Raw genomic sequence first — 19,804 nt, 5'->3', positions numbered from 1 at the left:
GCCTGACCCAGAGTGACGTGGACTGGGAAGGAGCAGCTGCCCCCGCACCTGGGCCAGGGCTGCCCTGGCAGGAGGCGTTAGTCAGTGGGTGAGACCCCAGCCTGCGCCCGGTGTGGGCCCCGTGACCCGCCCTGCCCCCAGGCACCTCCACCTGGTCAGAAGACGGCTTCGGCAGCACCTCAGGGTGGCCTGGTGGTCAGCCAGGGGCCACCACCCTGCAGGCACAGCTGCGGCCACTCTCGGAGGGGACAGGAGATCGTGCTCCCCCGGAGGCCTGGAGGGACGGCCGCGGCGGGGACTGTGCCTGAGGCGGCTGTGGGCCCCCGTGAACACGCTGTCAGGGGGTCAGCAGGCCACCAGCACTGCGCCTTGGCCCCCCTCAGCCTCCCAGCCCCATCCTCCCAAGCCCACACCTCCTCCAGGGAGCCCTCTGGGCTGCCTTGCTCCAACCACAATGGAGGCTGCACAAAGAAAACGGAAAACTCCTCGTCGGTCCTGCACGGGGTCCGGTCACCTGTGAGACCCCCGGGAAGCCGCCCACATGCTGCCCAGAGTCTGCACATGCACTGCCCAGTCTGGGACCTACGGGAACGCGGGATGAGGTGTGGGGCGGAGGGGGCGGCTGAGGGGGTTCAGTGAGGTGCGGGCGGGTGGAAAGAAGTGGGCCCAGGACTTGGGATTGACCCCCAAGGCAGGAACCAGATCACCTGCAGGCCCGGGCAGATGCGGGGTGCGGTGAAAGGGGTTGAGTGTGGTGGGGCGGGGCCTGGTGTGCAGGGGCGGGGCCTGGGGCTGCTGGGCGGGGCCCGGTGTGCAGGGGCGGGGCTCGGGCTGCTGGGAGGAACACAGGGCTGCAGAGCAGTGCCCGGTGTGGAGGGGCGGGGCCCAGGGAGGTGGGCGTGGCCTGGTGCGGAGGGGCGGGGCCCAGGGTGGCAGGGCGGTGGCTGATGTGTGTGGGCGGGGCCCGGGGAGGTGGGGCGGGGCCTGACACTGCAGGTGTTGGGAAGACTTGGGTGCAGCGGGTTCTGAGCCCACCCTGTCCCGGATCACCTGGGCCACCCGCCCAGCAGCAGCTGGCTCTGACGTGAATGTTCCAGTCCTTTTGCCATATCCCAGCCCAATGCTGCATGAGAAGCCTATCTCTGGGCACCCTGACCTCTCTCGCCAGATGGTTTCTGACCGAGACCCCAGGGCCCACCTGCCGGGGTGGAGGCCCGGCAGCCACACCAGGCTGAAGCTAGGGGCTGGCTCAGGGGTGCTGACAGAACAACCCCATGGGAGCTGCGTGATGCAGACGCCCTCCTGCCCTCCCAGGGCCGTCGGGGCATCTTGCAGGGCCTCTTCCCCGCCCTCCCCTCATCCTCTGCTTCGGGTGAAGAGCTGGCAGAGGCTGGTGTCAGCCATGCTGCAAATCCTTCACTGTTTGATTGGTCCACCCGCACCGCACACATCTGAAGTTTGTGTTAGCAGCATCCTCATCCGTGCAGAAGGTTCCAGCACCACCCTGCCTTCCCCACAGATCTCGAGAGGCTCTGCAGCACAGCCATGAATGTGGGAGCCAAAGATCCATGCAGTCTGGGAGCCGTCTGTGTGGGCTGCACTGCCGTGGCTGCTCCGGGGCTGCCCACCCACTGCCCATCCCCAGGCCCCCTCTGCCCCATTTGCCAAAGAGCCGCATGCCAGCACCCTGGGGAGCCACGCGGCCCAGACCCCAGCTCCACCCCCAGGGCTGCCCGTGGGGGGCTGCCCTCTGCTCCTCGGTCCTCTGACACCGTGAGCACCTGTGCTGAGCACTCGGGCAGCTCTCGGCCTTGCAGCCGTGCCGGGAGCCCACCCGTGGTGACTGGGCAGCAGCCTCGAGGGCCTGCTCCAAAGCAGACCCCGTGAAGACCCAGCTTGATGAGGCCCGGAAGGCCCCAAGAGAGCAAGTGGTGTGGCCCCTTGCAGGGAGTGACGACAGACCCTGAGATGGCCCCCAAGGACCCCCACCTCCTGCCCCTGGCAGTCCCCTCCCTTCGAGTGTGGGCAGGGCTTGTGATGCGCTTGTCACCCACAGAATGCAGCCAGGGTGATGGGGTGTCACTTCTGTGATCCCGTTATGTAGGACTGTAACATCTGCCTTGCTGAGGGGCCGTGTGCCTGCCAGTTTGAGGGTGCAAGCTGCCGGGCGGGAGCTGCCCTCTGGAGGCCTCAGCCGCACGCCCCTCAAGGAACTGAAGGTCGCCGATGGCCCCGAGACCTGCGCCAGGGACGCTGCCGTGGAGGAGTCGAGGCCACACAGACGCCCACGAGCTGCCTGCCCACTCCAGCCCCCAGGCCGCCACCCTGGGCCTTATCTCCGAGACTCGGGGAGGGCAACGTCCCCTGAGTTTCCAAGCGGCACCTGCAAGTCAGAGCAGAGAGCGGCCAGGCGATGACGGCTCTGCCAAGTCCCCTTCCTTCCCCAGCCTGAGCCTCCGGGTGTCCGCCTGCTCCCCTCCCAGCGGCCACTGCCAGCACGCCTTGTCCTGCCCTCTGCGGCCTGGAGGAGAACCGGGCACCCCTCCCAGCCAGGGCTCCTGCCCCCCATGGCCACTGCCCTCCCAGGGCCTCTGCAGGGGCGCCCAGTACCCGGCCTCATCCCCACACCCTCGGCCGTGCCTCCCCCAGGGAGAAAGAGCAGGCGGGAGCTGGACCTACTGCCCCCTCAGAATGCCCCACGCCTGTAGCCCGAGGGGCCTCCGGGCAGCAGGGTCAGGGAGCCCTGGCTCTGAAACGTGCAGGACACCTCCTGACGTGCCCTCGGCAAACCCCCAGGGATCTGCTTCCTGCAGGCTGCCCGGAAGGGGGCATGTCGCCAAGCACAGCTCCCCCAGCGGCCGCCCCCTCCGTCCTCTATCCTGTTCTGCTGCCAGTTGGGGGGTCTCCCTCTCAGCACCGGGCTCCAGGAGGGCCTAGTAATAGGCGTCGGGGTGAGCCAGTGCCAGAGTGAGCCGCAGCTCTGTCTCACTCCTGACTCTGTGTTCTAGAGATTCTATGGTGGGGGAGGGCAGCCAGGGGGCCGGGGCAGAGGAGTTTGAGCCCGAGACAAAAGACCCCAAGCCTTCATCGTGGAACACAGCCTTCCTTTATTCCCCGGGAGGACACAGCCGGGCCCGTTCTGCATTGCGTCCATCGGGGATGTGCCCAGAGGCCCTGGGTCAGCGGCAGGCACGTGTCCTGGGGACCCCTGCCCACGGCCGCCCGGCCGACCGCTGACTGCTGTCCCTCCCGCCCAGCGTGCGTGCGTCTTTGCACAAAGCGCCCGACGCTGGCCTTAGCGAGGACACTCAGCCAAGCGCACTCATGACGACGGTGGTGATGAGAAGCCCCCAGGGGTTCCGCGGCCTCTGCCAGAAATGGGGAATTGCATCAGGAAGCAGCAGCAGCACAACGGGGAGACCCTGAAACGACCCCAGCCGGAGCCATTCTAGGCCTATCCGCAAGAGAGCAGCACCCACAGACCTCGGGCTCCTGGGAGAATGACGGAAGAGACCGCGTGAAGACGTCTTCCTCGCCAGCACCTGCACACGCACCGTGGCGCTGTGGGGTTCTGGCGTCTTCCGGGAAGTCGCGCCTCCTCTGCTACCAAGCTTTGCACATGTTTTCTCTTCCTTTTGGGATTCTCGTCATTTCTGCTCCATCCTCAGTTCTGTGGATCGGGGCAGGGGGCTTGTGTCCACCTCACTGGGGGCCCGGCCTGGGAGCACACACACCGCTGGCTCCGCCGTCCTGCTCCGGCTGGGTGGGCTCCGTCCTGGACGCGGACGTCACCACCGGGCTCGCAGCCGCGTCGCCGTCCTCCTTATCCTCGGGGGAGAAACTTTCATGCGCATCAAAAAAGGTGGCCGCTTCCTCCGGGTCCGGCTGCCCGTCGGCGCCATGAGCCTTCTCGGCGGGAGACGAGCTGAAGCCCAGCTTGGGGAACCGGAACCAGCCTGCCCGCTCCTGTTTCTGGGGCGGTTCCGGTTCTGGCCGCACCTCGGGCTGTGCCTCGACGGGAGCAGCTCTTTGGATGTCATCTTTGGAGTCCGAACGTGTCTCGTCAACAGAAGAAAACCCAATGCTCGGAAGCCAAAACCGGAACAGGCCAGAGGCCCTCTTGCCCTCCGCGTTCTCGCTTCGGTTCCTGCCTGCGTCCGCCAGTGGGGCCGCCTCCTCCTGGCTGTCCTCGGCGGGAAACTCGAGGATTTCCGGCTCGTCGTCGGAACAGCTGTCTGCAAGCTGATGGCCTGGGCGAGCTTCCAGCGCGACCGTGATGGGCCTCGGCACGCTGCCGCTGGAGGAGACCATCGCCAAGGGCTCCACGGTGTCGGCCTGGGGCGCTCCCGCAGCGGGGCCTGCTCCCGGGCCGGCTGGTCTGGGAGGCTCTCCGGGGCCCTCCTGCATCGCCACGCGCACGCCAGCCCGTGCGGGGGGCTCTGGGATCTTCACCTTGAGCAACGAAAAGCCGTAGGAAGGCGTTCGAACCTCCGACGCGGGGATCTCTGATTCTCGCACAATCTGGGCGGAAAAGACGTCCGCCCCCGAGGAGCCAGCGTGCTCTGCCGCCGCCGCGCTGCGTACGGTGACCGTCGGGCTCTCCGCCCAGGCGCCCTGAACCTGCACTCGGGCCTTAGGAACCGGAGGCGCCCCTGAGGAGGGCTCCCCGGGGAGGCCGGCGGCCCACGGCCCGGAGCTCTCCGCACACGGGGCCACGGCGACGCTCTCCAGGCACCGCACCTGTGTCACGGCGGGCACGAAGACGTCGGCGTCTGTGCCGGGGGCCGGGGCGGCGAACCTCGGAACCTTTAATTTGGGGAATCTGACGGAGACCACGGAGTCTTCCCAGACCTGGTCCGTCCTGACGACGGAAACGTGGGACGGCCTCGCGGTGCTGGAAGTCCTCAGTCTCAGGGGACCCTCGGGCCGGGAAAGCTGCTTCCCCAGTCTCTCCTCCCCGCTGGCGACGGCCTGTCCTCCCGGGCCTGGAGCAGGAGCCTGGGATTCTGCGAGGCTGGCGCCGGGCACCTGCTGGTGGACGGGCCCTTGGACAGGAGGGAGCCCGGCCTCGGGAGCGGGAACACCAGCAGTGCTGGGGGCGGGGGGCTGCGGCCTGGAGCCCCCACTGCCGACCTGCTGCTTCACCACATCTGCGTACGTTGCTCTCTGGGGCGCCCGTGTGTCGGCATCGGAGCCTGTGGGCTGCAAGGACAGACCTGCCTCCGCTTCGCACCCACGGGTGACGCCCGGAGTCTCCCCTGGAGCAGGCCCTTCTCTGGACTCGGGGGCAGCGGGCGTGTGGGTGTCCGTGGCGTCCGGGCCCCCAGCCTCACCCTTCTCCTTGGAGGAGGAGCGCCGGAAGCCAGGCACGCGGAATTTGGGCATTTTAAACCAGCTCTCCTGTGAGTCCGCAGGCACAGCCCCCACAACGGCCCCCTCCCTGGGGCTCTCCACCACGGGGGACACGGTGGCGGCAGGTTTTTCACCTGGTGGCTGGAGACCGGGGCCCTCCGCAGGGGGCAGGCTTGCTGACACAGCCGAGGGCCCCAGGCCGTCATGGCCACCTCCAGGAAGCAGGTCAGGATGAGGAAAGGGGCTGTCAGCCTGGGACCCCTGCACCCCCACCTCGGGCCCGGGGGACCCAAGCTCGGCTCTGGCAAAGCTCCAGCTGAGCATGTGTGCCTGCGGCTGTGGGAGGGCAGGGTCCTCTGCCCCTGGGGGGCCACCATCAGAGCGGGCCCCGTCTGTGCCTGGAGGGTCGGGCCCTGCTGCGGTGATGGAACGGGAAGGATCAGCAGCACCCTGGGGCTGGCGGACCCCTCCCCCAGGACCCGGCAATCTGGGAAATGCCAGTTTGGACACGGCCAAGCCAGATGTCTTCACCCTCCCCTTCTCCCCCTCTTTCTCCGGAGGCAGGTCGGAGCCCGTTTCCCTTTGGGAAATGCAATTCCCGGGCTCGGCAGCAGCCTGACCCGTGTCTGAGGTCAGTTGGGCCGCTGCGTCCTCCAGCCTGCACTCCAGGCCCCCTTGGAGCTGCGCCTCCTTTTCTGGAGACGGGGTGAACGGCGGGAGCTTGAACTTGGGCAATTTGGAGGCGCTCCCTTTCGCTTCAACCACAGCCCTGTCTGAGGGGACCTCAGAACCCAAGTGCCTGCCCAGGCCCTGGGGGACAGAGGCGTCGGCAGCGGGTGAAGGGGCAGGCAGGGGCAGGACAGCTGCAGGGGGCGCACGGGGCTCCCCGTCAGAAACAGCTACGATCGGGACGGAAAACCCAAACCTTGGCTTCTGGAATTTAGGGAAAGTCACCTGGACAGATGACACAGGAGGGAGAGGGTCAAGGGCCACTGTGGGCATGGTCAAGTCCACATCAGTAAGGGGAACATCCAGCATGGGTGCCCTGATGTCCACTTGCGTCACCTGCATGTCTATCCCCTGACCCTTAACATTCTTCTCTGGACCCTTGATATCCAGCTTGCGGCCCCTGAGGTCCACATCAGGGCCTTTGAGATCCACCTTTGGCATCTTCATGCTGGGCATATGGAACTTGGGCAGGTGTCCTTTGAGTCCGGCTCCCTCGGCCTGCCCCGTGATCTCGATCTCGGCCATCGGCGCCTCCGGCAGCTTCACGTCCAGCTCTCCAGGCTTCACTTGGACGTCGACAGATGGAACTTCAACGTGGAGCTCAGGGCTCTTGATTTCCCCCTCAATAGACGGGAGGGACACATCCCCCTTCACCTTTGGAACAGAGACATCGGCCGATGCCTCGATGGACTTGCTCGGTGCCGAGATGCCAAATGAAGGCATCTTGAAGGAGGGCATTTTGAACTTGCCGTCCTTGGCCTTGACTTCCTTGTCTCCCAGCTTGACCTCTGCACCCACTTTTGCACCCTCCAAGGAGAGATCTGGGGCCTGGGCATCCACTGACACCTTCGGCAGTGTCACGTCCACATCAGGGAGGGTGATGTCCACCGGGGACCCCTTGACATCCCCTTCGGTGGTCTGCAAGTCCACCTTGGGCCCCTTCACCTCCACCTTTGGACCCTTGAAGCCCAACTTGGGGCCCTTGACGTCCACATCGGGGCCTTTGAATTCCACCATGGGCTTCTTGATGCTGGGCATATGGAACTTGGGCAGGTGTCCTTTGAGTCCGGCTCCCTCGGCCTGCCCCGTGATCTCGATCTCGGCCATCGGCGCCTCCGGCAGCTTCACGTCCAGCTCTCCAGGCTTCACTTGGACGTCGACAGATGGAACTTCAACGTGGAGCTCAGGGCTCTTGATTTCCCCCTCAATAGACGGGAGGGACACATCCCCCTTCACCTTTGGAACAGAGACATCGGCCGATGCCTCGATGGACTTGCTCGGTGCCGAGATGCCAAATGAAGGCATCTTGAAGGAGGGCATTTTGAACTTGCTGTCCTTGGCCTTGACTTCCTTGTCTCCCAGCTTGACCTCTGCACCCACTTTTGCACCCTCCAAGGAGAGATCTGGGGCCTGGGCATCCACTGACACCTTCGGCAGTGTCACGTCCACATCAGGGAGGGTGATGTCCACCGGGGACCCCTTGACATCCCCTTCGGTGGTCTGCAAGTCCACCTTGGGCCCCTTCACCTCCACCTTTGGACCCTTGAAGCCCAACTTGGGGCCCTTGACGTCCACATCGGGGCCTTTGAATTCCACCATGGGCTTCTTGATGCTGGGCATATGGAACTTGGGCAGGTGTCCTTTGAGTCCGGCTCCCTCGGCCTGCCCCGTGATCTCGATCTCGGCCATCGGCGCCTCCCGCACCTTCACGTCCAGCTCTCCAGGCTTCACTTGGACGTTGACAGACGGGACTTCAACGTGGAGCTCAAGGCTCTTGATTTCCCCCTCAACAGATGGGAGGGACACATCCCCCTTCACCTTTGGCACAGAGACATCGGCAGATGCCTCGATGGACTTGCTTGGTGCCGAGATGCCAAATGAAGGCATCTTGAAGGAGGGCATTTTGAACTTGCCGTCCTTGGCTTTGACGTCCTTGTCTCCCAGCTTGATGTCTGCACCCACTTTTGCACCCTCCAAGGAGAGATCTGGGGCCTGGGCATCCACTGACACCTTCGGCATGGTCACGTCCACATCAAGGAGGGTGATGTCCACCGGGGACCCCTTGACATCCCCTTCGGTGGTCTGCAAGTCCACCTTGGGCCCCTTCACCTCCACCTTTGGACCCTTGAAGCCCAACTTGGGGCCCTTGACGTCCACATCAGGGCCTCTGAATTCCACCGTGGGCTTCTTGATGCTGGGCATATGGAACTTGGGCAGGTGTCCTTTGAGTCCGGCTCCCTCGGCCTGCCCTGTGATCTCGATCTCGGCCATGGGTGCCTCCGGCAGCTTCACGTCCAGCTCTCCAGGCTTCACTTGGACGTCGACAGATGGGACTTCAACGTGGAGCTCAGGGCTCTTGATTTCCCCCTCAATAGACGGGAGGGACACATCACCCTTCACCTTTGGCACAGAGACATCGGCCGATGCCTCGATGGACTTGCTCGGTGCCGAGATGCCAAATGAAGGCATCTTGAAGGAGGGCATTTTGAACTTGCTGTCCTTGGCCTTGACTTCCTTGTCTCCCAGCTTGACTTCTGCACCCACTTTCCTAGGCTCCATGGAGAGATCGGGGGCCTGGGCATCCACTGACACCTTCGGCATGGCCACGTCCACATCGGGAAGGGTGACGTCCACCATGGGCCCCTTGATGTCCACTGGTGTCGCCTGCATGTCTATCTCGGGGCCCTTAAGATGCTTCTTTGGACCCTTGATGTCCACCTTGGGGATTTTGATGTCCACATCGGGGCCTTTGAATTCCACTGTGGGCTTCTTGATGCTGGGCATATGGAACTTGGGCAGGTGTCCTTTGAGTCCGGCTCCCTCGGCCTGCCCCGTGATCTCGATCTCGGCCATCGGCGCCTCCGGCAGCTTCACGTCCAGCTCTCCAGGCTTCACTTGGACGTCGACAGATGGGACTTCAACGTGGAGCTCAGGGCTCTTGATTTCCCCCTCAATAGACGGGAGGGACACATCAGCCTTCACCTTTGGCACAGAGACATCGGCAGATGCCTCGATGGACTTGCTCGGTGCCGAGATGCCAAATGAAGGCATCTTGAAGGAGGGCATTTTGAACTTGCCGTCCTTGGCTTTGACGTCCTTGTCTCCCAGCTTGACCTCTGCACCCACTTTTGCACCCTCCATGGAGAGATCTGGGGCCTGGGCATCCACTGCCACCTTCGGCATGGTCACGTCCACATCAGGGAGGGTGACGTCCACCATGGGCCCCTTGATGTCCACTTCTGTCGCCTGCATGTCTATCTCGGGGCCCTTAAGATCCTTCTTTGGACCCTTGATGTCTACCTTGGGGATCTTGAGGTCCACATCAGGGCCTTTGAGATCCACCTTTGGCATCTTCATGCTGGGCATATGGAACTTGGGCAGGTGTCCTTTGAGTCTGGCTCCCTCGGCCTGCCCCGTGATCTCGATCTCGGCCATCGGCGCCTCCGGCAGCTTCACGTCCAGCTCTCCAGGCTTCACTTGGACGTCGACAGATGGGACTTCAACGTGGAGCTCAGGGCTCTTGATTTCCCCCTCAATAGACGGGAGGGACACATCACCCTTCACCTTTGACACAGAGACATCGGCAGATGCCTCGATGGACTTGCTCGGTGCCGAGATGCCAAATGAAGGCATCTTGAAGGAGGGCATTTTGAACTTGCCGTCCTTGGCTTTGACGTCCTTGTCTCCCAGCTTGATGTCTGCACCCACTTTTGCACCCTCCAAGGAGAGATCTGGGGCCTGGGCATCCACTGACACCTTCGGCATGGTCACGTCCACATCAAGGAGGGTGATGTCCACCGGGGACCCCTTGACATCCCCTTCGGTGGTCTGCAAGTCCACCTTGGGCCCCTTCACCTCCACCTTTGGACCCTTGAAGCCCAACTTGGGGCCCTTGACGTCCACATCAGGGCCTCTGAATTCCACCGTGGGCTTCTTGATGCTGGGCATATGGAACTTGGGCAGGTGTCCTTTGAGTCCGGCTCCCTCGGCCTGCCCTGTGATCTCGATCTCGGCCATGGGTGCCTCCGGCAGCTTCACGTCCAGCTCTCCAGGCTTCACTTGGACGTCGACAGATGGGACTTCAACGTGGAGCTCAGGGCTCTTGATTTCCCCCTCAATAGACGGGAGGGACACATCACCCTTCACCTTTGGCACAGAGACATCGGCCGATGCCTCGATGGACTTGCTCGGTGCCGAGATGCCAAATGAAGGCATCTTGAAGGAGGGCATTTTGAACTTGCTGTCCTTGGCCTTGACTTCCTTGTCTCCCAGCTTGACTTCTGCACCCACTTTCCTAGGCTCCATGGAGAGATCGGGGGCCTGGGCATCCACTGACACCTTCGGCATGGCCACGTCCACATCGGGAAGGGTGACGTCCACCATGGGCCCCTTGATGTCCACTGGTGTCGCCTGCATGTCTATCTCGGGGCCCTTAAGATGCTTCTTTGGACCCTTGATGTCCACCTTGGGGATTTTGATGTCCACATCGGGGCCTTTGAATTCCACTGTGGGCTTCTTGATGCTGGGCATATGGAACTTGGGCAGGTGTCCTTTGAGTCCGGCTCCCTCGGCCTGCCCCGTGATCTCGATCTCGGCCATCGGCGCCTCCGGCAGCTTCACGTCCAGCTCTCCAGGCTTCACTTGGACGTCGACAGATGGGACTTCAACGTGGAGCTCAGGGCTCTTGATTTCCCCCTCAATAGACGGGAGGGACACATCAGCCTTCACCTTTGGCACAGAGACATCGGCAGATGCCTCGATGGACTTGCTCGGTGCCGAGATGCCAAATGAAGGCATCTTGAAGGAGGGCATTTTGAACTTGCCATCCTTGGCTTTGACGTCCTTGTCTCCCAGCTTGACCTCTGCACCCACTTTTGCACCCTCCATGGAGAGATCTGGGGCCTGGGCATCCACTGCCACCTTCGGCATGGTCACGTCCACATCAGGGAGGGTGACGTCCACCATGGGCCCCTTGATGTCCACTTCTGTCGCCTGCATGTCTATCTCAGGGCCCTTAAGATCCTTCTTTGGACCCTTGATGTCTACCTTGGGGATCTTGAGGTCCACATCAGGGCCTTTGAGATCCACCTTTGGCATCTTCATGCTGGGCATATGGAACTTGGGCAGGTGTCCTTTGAGTCCGGCTCCCTCGGCCTGCCCCGTGATCTCGATCTCGGCCATCGGCGCCTCCGGCAGCTTCACGTCCAGCTCTCCAGGCTTCACTTGGACGTCGACAGATGGGACTTCAACGTGGAGCTCAGGGCTCTTGATTTCCCCCTCAATAGACGGGAGGGACACATCACCCTTCACCTTTGACACAGAGACATCGGCAGATGCCTCGATGGACTTGCTTGGTGCCGAGATGCCAAATGAAGGCATCTTGAAGGAGGGCATTTTGAACTTGCCGTCCTTGGCTTTGACGTCCTTGTCTCCCAGCTTGATGTCTGCACCCACTTTTGCACCCTCCAAGGAGAGATCTGGGGCCTGGGCATCCACTGCCACCTTCGGCATGGTCACGTCCACATCAAGGAGGGTGATGTCCACCGGGGACCCCTTGACATCCCCTTCGGTGGTCTGCAAGTCCACCTTGGGCCCCTTCACCTCCACCTTTGGACCCTTGAAGCCCAACTTGGGGCCCTTGACGTCCACATCAGGGCCTCTGAATTCCACCGTGGGCTTCTTGATGCTGGGCATATGGAACTTGGGCAGGTGTCCTTTGAGTCCGGCTCCCTCGGCCTGCCCTGTGATCTCGATCTCGGCCATGGGTGCCTCCGGCAGCTTCACGTCCAGCTCTCCAGGCTTCACTTGGACGTCGACAGATGGGACTTCAACGTGGAGCTCAGGGCTCTTGATTTCCCCCTCAATAGACGGGAGGGACACATCACCCTTCACCTTTGGCACAGAGACATCGGCCGATGCCTCGATGGACTTGCTCGGTGCCGAGATGCCAAATGAAGGCATCTTGAAGGAGGGCATTTTGAACTTGCTGTCCTTGGCCTTGACTTCCTTGTCTCCCAGCTTGACTTCTGCACCCACTTTCCTAGGCTTCATGGAGAGATCGGGGGCCTGGGCATCCACTGACACCTTCGGCATGGCCACGTCCACATCGGGAAGGGTGACGTCCACCATGGGCCCCTTGATGTCCACTGGTGTCGCCTGCATGTCTATCTCAGGGCCCTTAAGATGCTTCTTTGGACCCTTGATGTCCACCTTGGGGATTTTGATGTCCACATCGGGGCCTTTGAATTCCACTGTGGGCTTCTTGATGCTGGGCATATGGAACTTGGGCAGGTGTCCTTTGAGTCCGGCTCCCTCGGCCTGCCCCGTGATCTCGATCTCGGCCATCGGCGCCTCCGGCAGCTTCACGTCCAGCTCTCCAGGCTTCACTTGGACGTCGACTGATGGGACTTCAACGTGGAGCTCAGGGCTCTTGATTTCCCCCTCAATAGACGGGAGGGACACATCACCCTTCACCTTTGGCACAGAGACATCGGCAGATGCCTCGATGGACTTGCTCGGTGCCGAGATGCCAAATGAAGGCATCTTGAAGGAGGGCATTTTGAACTTGCCGTCCTTGGCTTTGACGTCCTTGTCTCCCAGCTTGACCTCTGCACCCACTTTTGCACCCTCCATGGAGAGATCTGGGGCCTGGGCATCCACTGCCACCTTCGGCATGGTCACGTCCACATCAGGGAGGGTGACGTCCACCATGGGCCCCTTGATGTCCACTTCTGTCGCCTGCATGTCTATCTCGGGGCCCTTAAGATCCTTCTTTGGACCCTTGATGTCTACCTTGGGGATCTTGAGGTCCACATCAGGGCCTTTGAGATCCACCTTTGGCATCTTCATGCTGGGCATATGGAACTTGGGCAGGTGTCCTTTGAGTCCGGCTCCCTCGGCCTGCCCCGTGATCTCGATCTCGGCCATCGGCACCTCAGGCAGCTTCACGTCCAGCTCTCCAGGCTTCACTTGGACGTCGACAGATGGGACTTCAACGTGGAGCTCAGGGCTCTTGATTTCCCCCTCAATAGACGGGAGGGACACATCCCCCTTCACCTTTGACACAGAGACATCGGCAGATGCCTCAATGGACTTGCTCGGTGCCGAGATGCCAAATGAAGGCATCTTGAAGGAGGGCATTTTGAACTTGCCGTCCTTGGCTTTGACATCCTTGTCTCCCAGCTTGATGTCTGCACCCACTTTTGCACCCTCCAAGGAGAGATCTGGGGCCTGGGCATCCACTGCCACCTTCGGCATGGTCACGTCCACATCAGGGAGGGTGATGTCCACCGGGGACCCCTTGACATCCCCTTCGGTGGTCTGCAAGTCCACCTTGGGCCCCTTCACCTCCACCTTTGGACCCTTGAAGCCCAACTTGGGGCCCTTGACGTCCACATCGGGGCCTTTGAATTCCACCATGGGCTTCTTGATGCTGGGCATATGGAACTTGGGCAGGTGTGCTTTGAGTTCGGCTCCCTCGGCCTGCCCCGTGATCTCGATCTCGGCCATCGGCGCCTCCGGCTGCTTCACGTCCAGCTCTCCAGGCTTCACTTGGACGTCGACAGATGGGACTTCAACGTGGAGCTCAGGGCTCTTGATTTCCCCCTCAATAGACGGGAGGGACATATCACCCTTCACCTTTGGCACAGAGACATCGGCCGATGCCTCGATGGACTTGCTCGGTGCCGAGATGCCAAATGAAGGCATCTTGAAGGAGGGCATTTTGAACTTGCTGTCCTTGGCCTTGACTTCCTTGTCTCCCAGCTTGACTTCTGCACCCACTTTCCCAGGCTCCACGGAGAGATCAGGGGCCTGGGCATCCACTGACACCTTCGGCATGGCCACGTCCACATCAGGAAGGGTGACGTCCACCATGGGCCCCTTGATGTCCACTGGTGTCGCCTGCATGTCTATCTCGGGGCCCTTAAGATGCTTCTTTGGACCCTTGATGTCCACCTTGGGGATTTTGATGTCCACATCGGGGCCTTTGAATTCCACTGTGGGCTTCTTGATGCTGGGCATATGGAACTTGGGCAGGTGTCCTTTGAGTCCGGCTCCCTCGGCCTGCCCCGTGATCTCGATCTCGGCCATCGGCGCCTCCGGCAGCTTCACGTCCAGCTCTCCACGCTTCACTAGGACGTCGACAGATGGGACTTCAACGTGGAGCTCAGGGCTCTTGATTTCCCCCTCAATAGACGGGAGGGACACATCCCCCTTCACCTTTGACACAGAGACATCGGCAGATGCCTCGATGGACTTGCTCGGTGCCGAGATGCCAAATGAAGGCATCTTGAAGGAGGGCATTTTGAACTTGCCGTCCTTGGCTTTGACGTCCTTGTCTCCCAGCTTGATGTCTGCACCCACTTTTGCACCCTCCAAGGAGAGATCTGGGGCCTGGGCATCCACTGCCACCTTCGGCATGGTCACGTCCACATCAAGGAGGGTGATGTCCACTGGGGACTCCTTGACATCCCCTTCGGTGGTCTGCAAGTCCACCTTGGGCCCCTTCACCTCCACCTTTGGACCCTTGAAGCCCAACTTGGGGCCCTTGACGTCCACATCAGGGCCTCTGAATTCCACCGTGGGCTTCTTGATGCTGGGCATATGGAACTTGGGCAGCTGTCCTTTGAGTCCGGCTCCCTCGGCCTGCCCCGTGATCTCGATCTCGGCCATGGGTGCCTCCGGCAGCTTCGCGTCCAGCTCTCCAGGCTTCACTTGGACGTCGACAGATGGGACTTCAATGTGGAGCTCAGGGCTCTTGATTTCCCCCTCAATAGACGGGAGGGACACATCACCCTTCGCCTTTGGCACAGAGACATCGGCCGATGCCTCGATGGACTTGCTCGGTGCCGAGATGCCAAATGAAGGCATCTTGAAGGAGGGCATTTTGAACTTGCTGTCCTTGGCCTTGACTTCCTTGTCTCCCAGCTTGACTTCTGCACCCACTTTCCTAGGCTCCATGGAGAGATCGGGGGCCTGGGCATCCACTGACACCTTCGGCATGGCCACGTCCACATCGGGAAGGGTGACGTCCACCATGGGCCCCTTGATGTCCACTGGTGTCGCCTGCATGTCTATCTCGGGGCCCTTAAGATGCTTCTTTGGACCCTTGATGTCCACCTTGGGGATTTTGATGTCCACATCGGGGCCTTTGAATTCCACTGTGGGCTTCTTGATGCTGGGCATATGGAACTTGGGCAGGTGTCCTTTGAGTCCGGCTCCCTCGGCCTGCCCCGTGATCTCGATCTCGGCCATCGGCGCCTCTGGCAGCTTCACGTCCAGCTCTCCAGGCTTCACTTGGACGTCGACAGATGGGACTTCAACGTGGAGCTCAGGGCTCTTGATTTCCCCCTCAATAGACGGGAGGGACACATCACCCTTCACCTTTGGCACAGAGACATCGGCAGATGCCTCGATGGACTTGCTCGGTGCCGAGATGCCAAATGAAGGCATCTTGAAGGAGGGCATTTTGAACTTGCCGTCCTTGGCTTTGACGTCCTTGTCTCCCAGCTTGACCTCTGCACCCACTTTTGCACCCTCCATGGAGAGATCTGGGGCCTGGGCATCCACTGCCACCTTCGGCATGGTCACGTCCACATCAGGGAGGGTGACGTCCACCATGGGCCCCTTGATGTCCACTTCTGTCGCCTGCATGTCTATCTCGGGGCCCTTAAGATCCTTCTTTGGACCCTTGATGTCTACCTTGGGGATCTTGAGGTCCACATCAGGGCCTTTGAGATCCACCTTTGGCATCTTCATGCTGGGCATATGGAACTTGGGCAGGTGTCCTTTGAGTCCGGCTCCCTCGGCCTGCCCCGTGATCTCGATCTCGGCCATCGGCACCTCCGGCAGCTTCATGTCCAGCTCTCCAGGCTTCACTTGGACGTCGACAGATGGGACTTCAACGTGGAGCTCAGGGCTCTTGATTTCCCCCTCAATAGACGGGAGGGACACATCCCCCTTCACCTTTGACACAGAGACATCGGCAGATGCCTCAATGGACTTGCTCGGTGCCGAGATGCCAAATGAAGGCATCTTGAAGGAGGGCATTTTGAACTTGCCGTCCTTGGCTTTGACATCCTTGTCTCCCAGCTTGATGTCTGCACCCACTTTTGCACCCTCCAAGGAGAGATCTGGGGCCTGGGCATCCACTGCCACCTTCGGCATGGTCACGTCCACATCAGGGAGGGTGATGTCCACCGGGGACCCCTTGACATCCCCTTCGGTGGTCTGCAAGTCCACCTTGGGCCCCTTCACCTCCACCTTTGGACCCTTGAAGCCCAACTTGGGGCCCTTGACGTCCACATCGGGGCCTTTGAATTCCACCATGGGCTTCTTGATGCTGGGCATATGGAACTTGGGCAGGTGTGCTTTGAGTTCGGCTCCCTCGGCCTGCCCCGTGATCTCGATCTCGGCCATCGGCGCCTCCGGCTGCTTCACGTCCAGCTCTCCAGGCTTCACTTGGACGTCGACAGATGGGACTTCAACGTGGAGCTCAGGGCTCTTGATTTCCCCCTCAATAGACGGGAGGGACATATCACCCCTTCACCTTTGGCACAGAGACATCGGCCGATGCCTCGATGGACTTGCTCGGTGCCGAGATGCCAAATGAAGGCATCTTGAAGGAGGGCATTTTGAACTTGCTGTCCTTGGCCTTGACTTCCTTGTCTCCCAGCTTGACTTCTGCACCCACTTTCCCAGGCTCCACGGAGAGATCAGGGGCCTGGGCATCCACTGACACCTTCGGCATGGCCACGTCCACATCGGGAAGGGTGACGTCCACCATGGGCCCCTTGATGTCCACTGGTGTCGCCTGCATGTCTATCTCGGGGCCCTTAAGATGCTTCTTTGGACCCTTGATGTCCACCTTGGGGATTTTGATGTCCACATCGGGGCCTTTGAATTCCACTGTGGGCTTCTTGATGCTGGGCATATGGAACTTGGGCAGGTGTCCTTTGAGTCCGGCTCCCTCGGCCTGCCCCGTGATCTCGATCTCGGCCATCGGCGCCTCCGGCAGCTTCACGTCCAGCTCTCCAGGCTTCACTTGGACGTCGACAGATGGGACTTCAACGTGGAGCTCAGGGCTCTTGATTTCCCCCTCAATAGACGGGAGGGACACATCCCCCTTCACCTTTGGCACAGAGACATCGGCAGATGCCTCGATGGACTTGCTCGGTGCCGAGATGCCAAATGAAGGCATCTTGAAGGAGGGCATTTTGAACTTGGGCATTTTCAGTTTTCCCTCAGTCTCCTCCATGTCCTTTTCATCTTGCCCAGCCTCATCTTTCTGGGGGTGTCCTCCTTCTCCAGAGGCCATGCCCTGCCTCCCTCCCCTCTGGGGAACCGTGAGGCCTCTTTCATCCTTCTTTACTTTTTCTTTAGAAAATCCAAATTTGGGTGTTTGTAAATTGGGTATCCGGACCCGGATTTCGTGTTTGCCCCTCTGTGTGACCGCAGTGTCGGTGGTGTCCTGCAGAGATAATCTGGCAATCCCGATTTCCAGCCCCTCTATCTCCCCAGAGCTGCCCTCCGCCGTGAGCCCTGTGGCAGAGCTCGCCTGCAGCACCTTCTGGCTGGGGGTCTCGGCCTGGGCCCCGTCCGCCTTGGTCTTCCCGTCTCTGGCCGCCTGCCGGGGGCTGCCGGCCTCCGCTGCAGTCTGTGCCTCTGGTGCCTCCGGGGCTGCCTCCTCTGGGACCCCAGCGCGGATCCGCCCTCCCTGGGTCCCTGAGCCGGGACGTCCTGCCTGTGCCTGGCCCAGCCCAGAGCCCGTCCGGAACTGCAGGTTCAGGAACCCGGCGCTCCGCCGGCCGCCTGGGCTGCCCTCCGGCTCCTCCCATGGGCGCTGGGCCTCCTTGTCTGTGCTGCTGGGGGACACGCCCCGGGCGAGCCGCTCGCTGGCCTCCGAGGAGCTGTGCGACCGCCGGGGCCCGGGCCCCCCTTTGGTTCTCATGGACTGGAATTTGGGCCAGGAGAGCCTCTCCTTCTGGGGCCGCCGGCCTCTCCCGTCCCTGGGTTTGGTGATGAGCCTCTCGCGGTCCCCATCTCCTTCCAGGGTCTTCGTGGGGGTCTCTGTGCCCCAGTCGGTGATGTCCTGGTCCTGAAACACAGTGTGGGGGGCAGGGAGGTCTGGGCAGGGGAGCTGGAAGGGGGAGGGCAGTGAGGTGGGGGGAGGCGGGGAGGTGGGGGAAGGTGGGGGGCAGGGAGGGGGAGGGCGGGGGAAGGTGGGGGGTGGGGAGGTGTGGGGAGGTGTGGTGATGGGGGAAGGGGGGGTAGAGAAGGAGGAGGGCAGGGAGGTGGGGATGTGGGGGGAGGGGAGGGTGGGGAGGGGGGAGGGCGGGGAAAGGGGAGAGGTGGGGAGGCAGGGTGGTGGGGGGAGGCGGAGGGGCGGGGAGGGAGGAGGGCGGGCAGGGGGTGCCGGGGTGGTCTCCGGGGGCCTGTCCTCACCTTCGTCCCTGCCTCTGGGCCCCGCCGAGCCGCCTGCTGGTCCTCTCCGGCAGGGAGTCTCCGTCTGATTGTGAACTGAACCTTGTAGGGCTCTGAGTACTGAAGGATTTTGAGAGCATCTTCATATTTAATGTTGTCAAAGAATATGGTTGTGCTGAGCAGCTGATCTCCTAGACAAGGGAGCGCACCGGCCTCAGCCTCCCGGCCTGGGAGGGGACTGCAGGGAGGGGCGCGGGGAGGGCAGGGGTGCCGGCTGCCCCTACGGGCGGTGTGTGCTCCAGCGGGACGACTTCTCCCTGGCTCCCCAGGGTGGGCCTCAGCCTGGAGGGCGCCTTCCAGGTCAGCCGCGGGGACCCCTGGGCGGGGGCTGGGGTGGGGCGGGGCGGGCAGCTGTACCTTCTCTCAAACTGAAGAGCTTGGCGGCCGAAGAGTCCTTCAGCACTTGCTTGACGAAGATGCCCTGGTCCCCGCCGCCGGTCACGCTGTAGCCGCTGGCCCCTGCCTCCACCTCCGTCTTCAGCGTCCCCTCTGTGGCCTCCTGCCCGGACAGGCCGAAGCCACACAGCGCCACAGTGAGTGCGGGAGTGACCCACCACGGCCTCCGAGCACCACTGCTGGGGCTGGGGTCCCCCCGTCCTGCCCACCACCCCAGGGATACAGGTCAAGACAGGGGCACCAGGCTGCGGAGCCCGAGCTTTGCAGGTCGGCTGCAGGTGGGCACTGCCTCCTCCTCCGGTCGCCCATCAGGACTCGGGAGCCGCCTGCCCACTGGCCGTCCAGCCCCAGCAGGGCTTGGGGTGCCAAGCAGTGAGGGGAGGGCTAGCTCCTAACCTCCAGGCAGGAGTACCCAGGGGCCAGGGGTCTCGGGAGAGGCCTGACAGACCATGAGCCTTTTGGGGTCCCTGCCCCCCAGCCCGGACCCGGCACAGATGGGCCAGCCCCCGGGACAGTGGCACTCAGCCAGTCCCCTTGGTCTTCCTCCCCCTCCTTGCCCTGACCCCTCCCGGGGGCTGAGGGGGTGATGTGGCCCCTGACCCTCAGCTCCCACATACCCACCTCTGTGTGACTCATCCTGGAAAATGTCCGGGAGCCCCCTGAATCCCGCTTCCACCAGGATCTCCGCCTGCCCGGGGTGTCCTCCTGCAGCCACAGATGTCTGGAGTGACCCACCTGCCCCAGCCCAGGGAACAGGGAGGGCCACAGGGAGGCTGGGCACCTGGCCCAAGACCCCAGCCCGGAGGGGCCTCAGAACCACCCCAGCACCGCTGTGTGCAAAGGG

General features: G+C 62.2%; 1 protein-coding gene across 1 annotated transcript in view; it reads right to left on the bottom strand.

Annotated features, from left to right (window-relative positions):
• Nucleotides 1–3,083: 3,083 nt before the first annotated feature.
• AHNAK2 (AHNAK nucleoprotein 2) overlaps nt 3,084–19,804 on the bottom strand; it is a 46,324-nt gene continuing 29,603 nt past the window's right edge. The window contains 5 exon segments of the mRNA XM_037831691.1: nt 3,084–16,623; nt 16,625–18,178; nt 18,526–18,695; nt 18,922–19,063; nt 19,582–19,665. Of these exon segments, the coding sequence (XP_037687619.1) occupies nt 3,703–16,623; nt 16,625–18,178; nt 18,526–18,695; nt 18,922–19,063; nt 19,582–19,665 (14,871 nt within the window). The 3' untranslated portion in view covers nt 3,084–3,702.

The sequence above is a fragment of the Choloepus didactylus genome, chromosome 4 (assembly GCF_015220235.1).
Source record: "Choloepus didactylus isolate mChoDid1 chromosome 4, mChoDid1.pri, whole genome shotgun sequence".
Lineage (NCBI taxonomy): Eukaryota > Metazoa > Chordata > Mammalia > Pilosa > Megalonychidae > Choloepus > Choloepus didactylus.
This window is presented reverse-complemented; position numbering and strand designations above follow the sequence as displayed.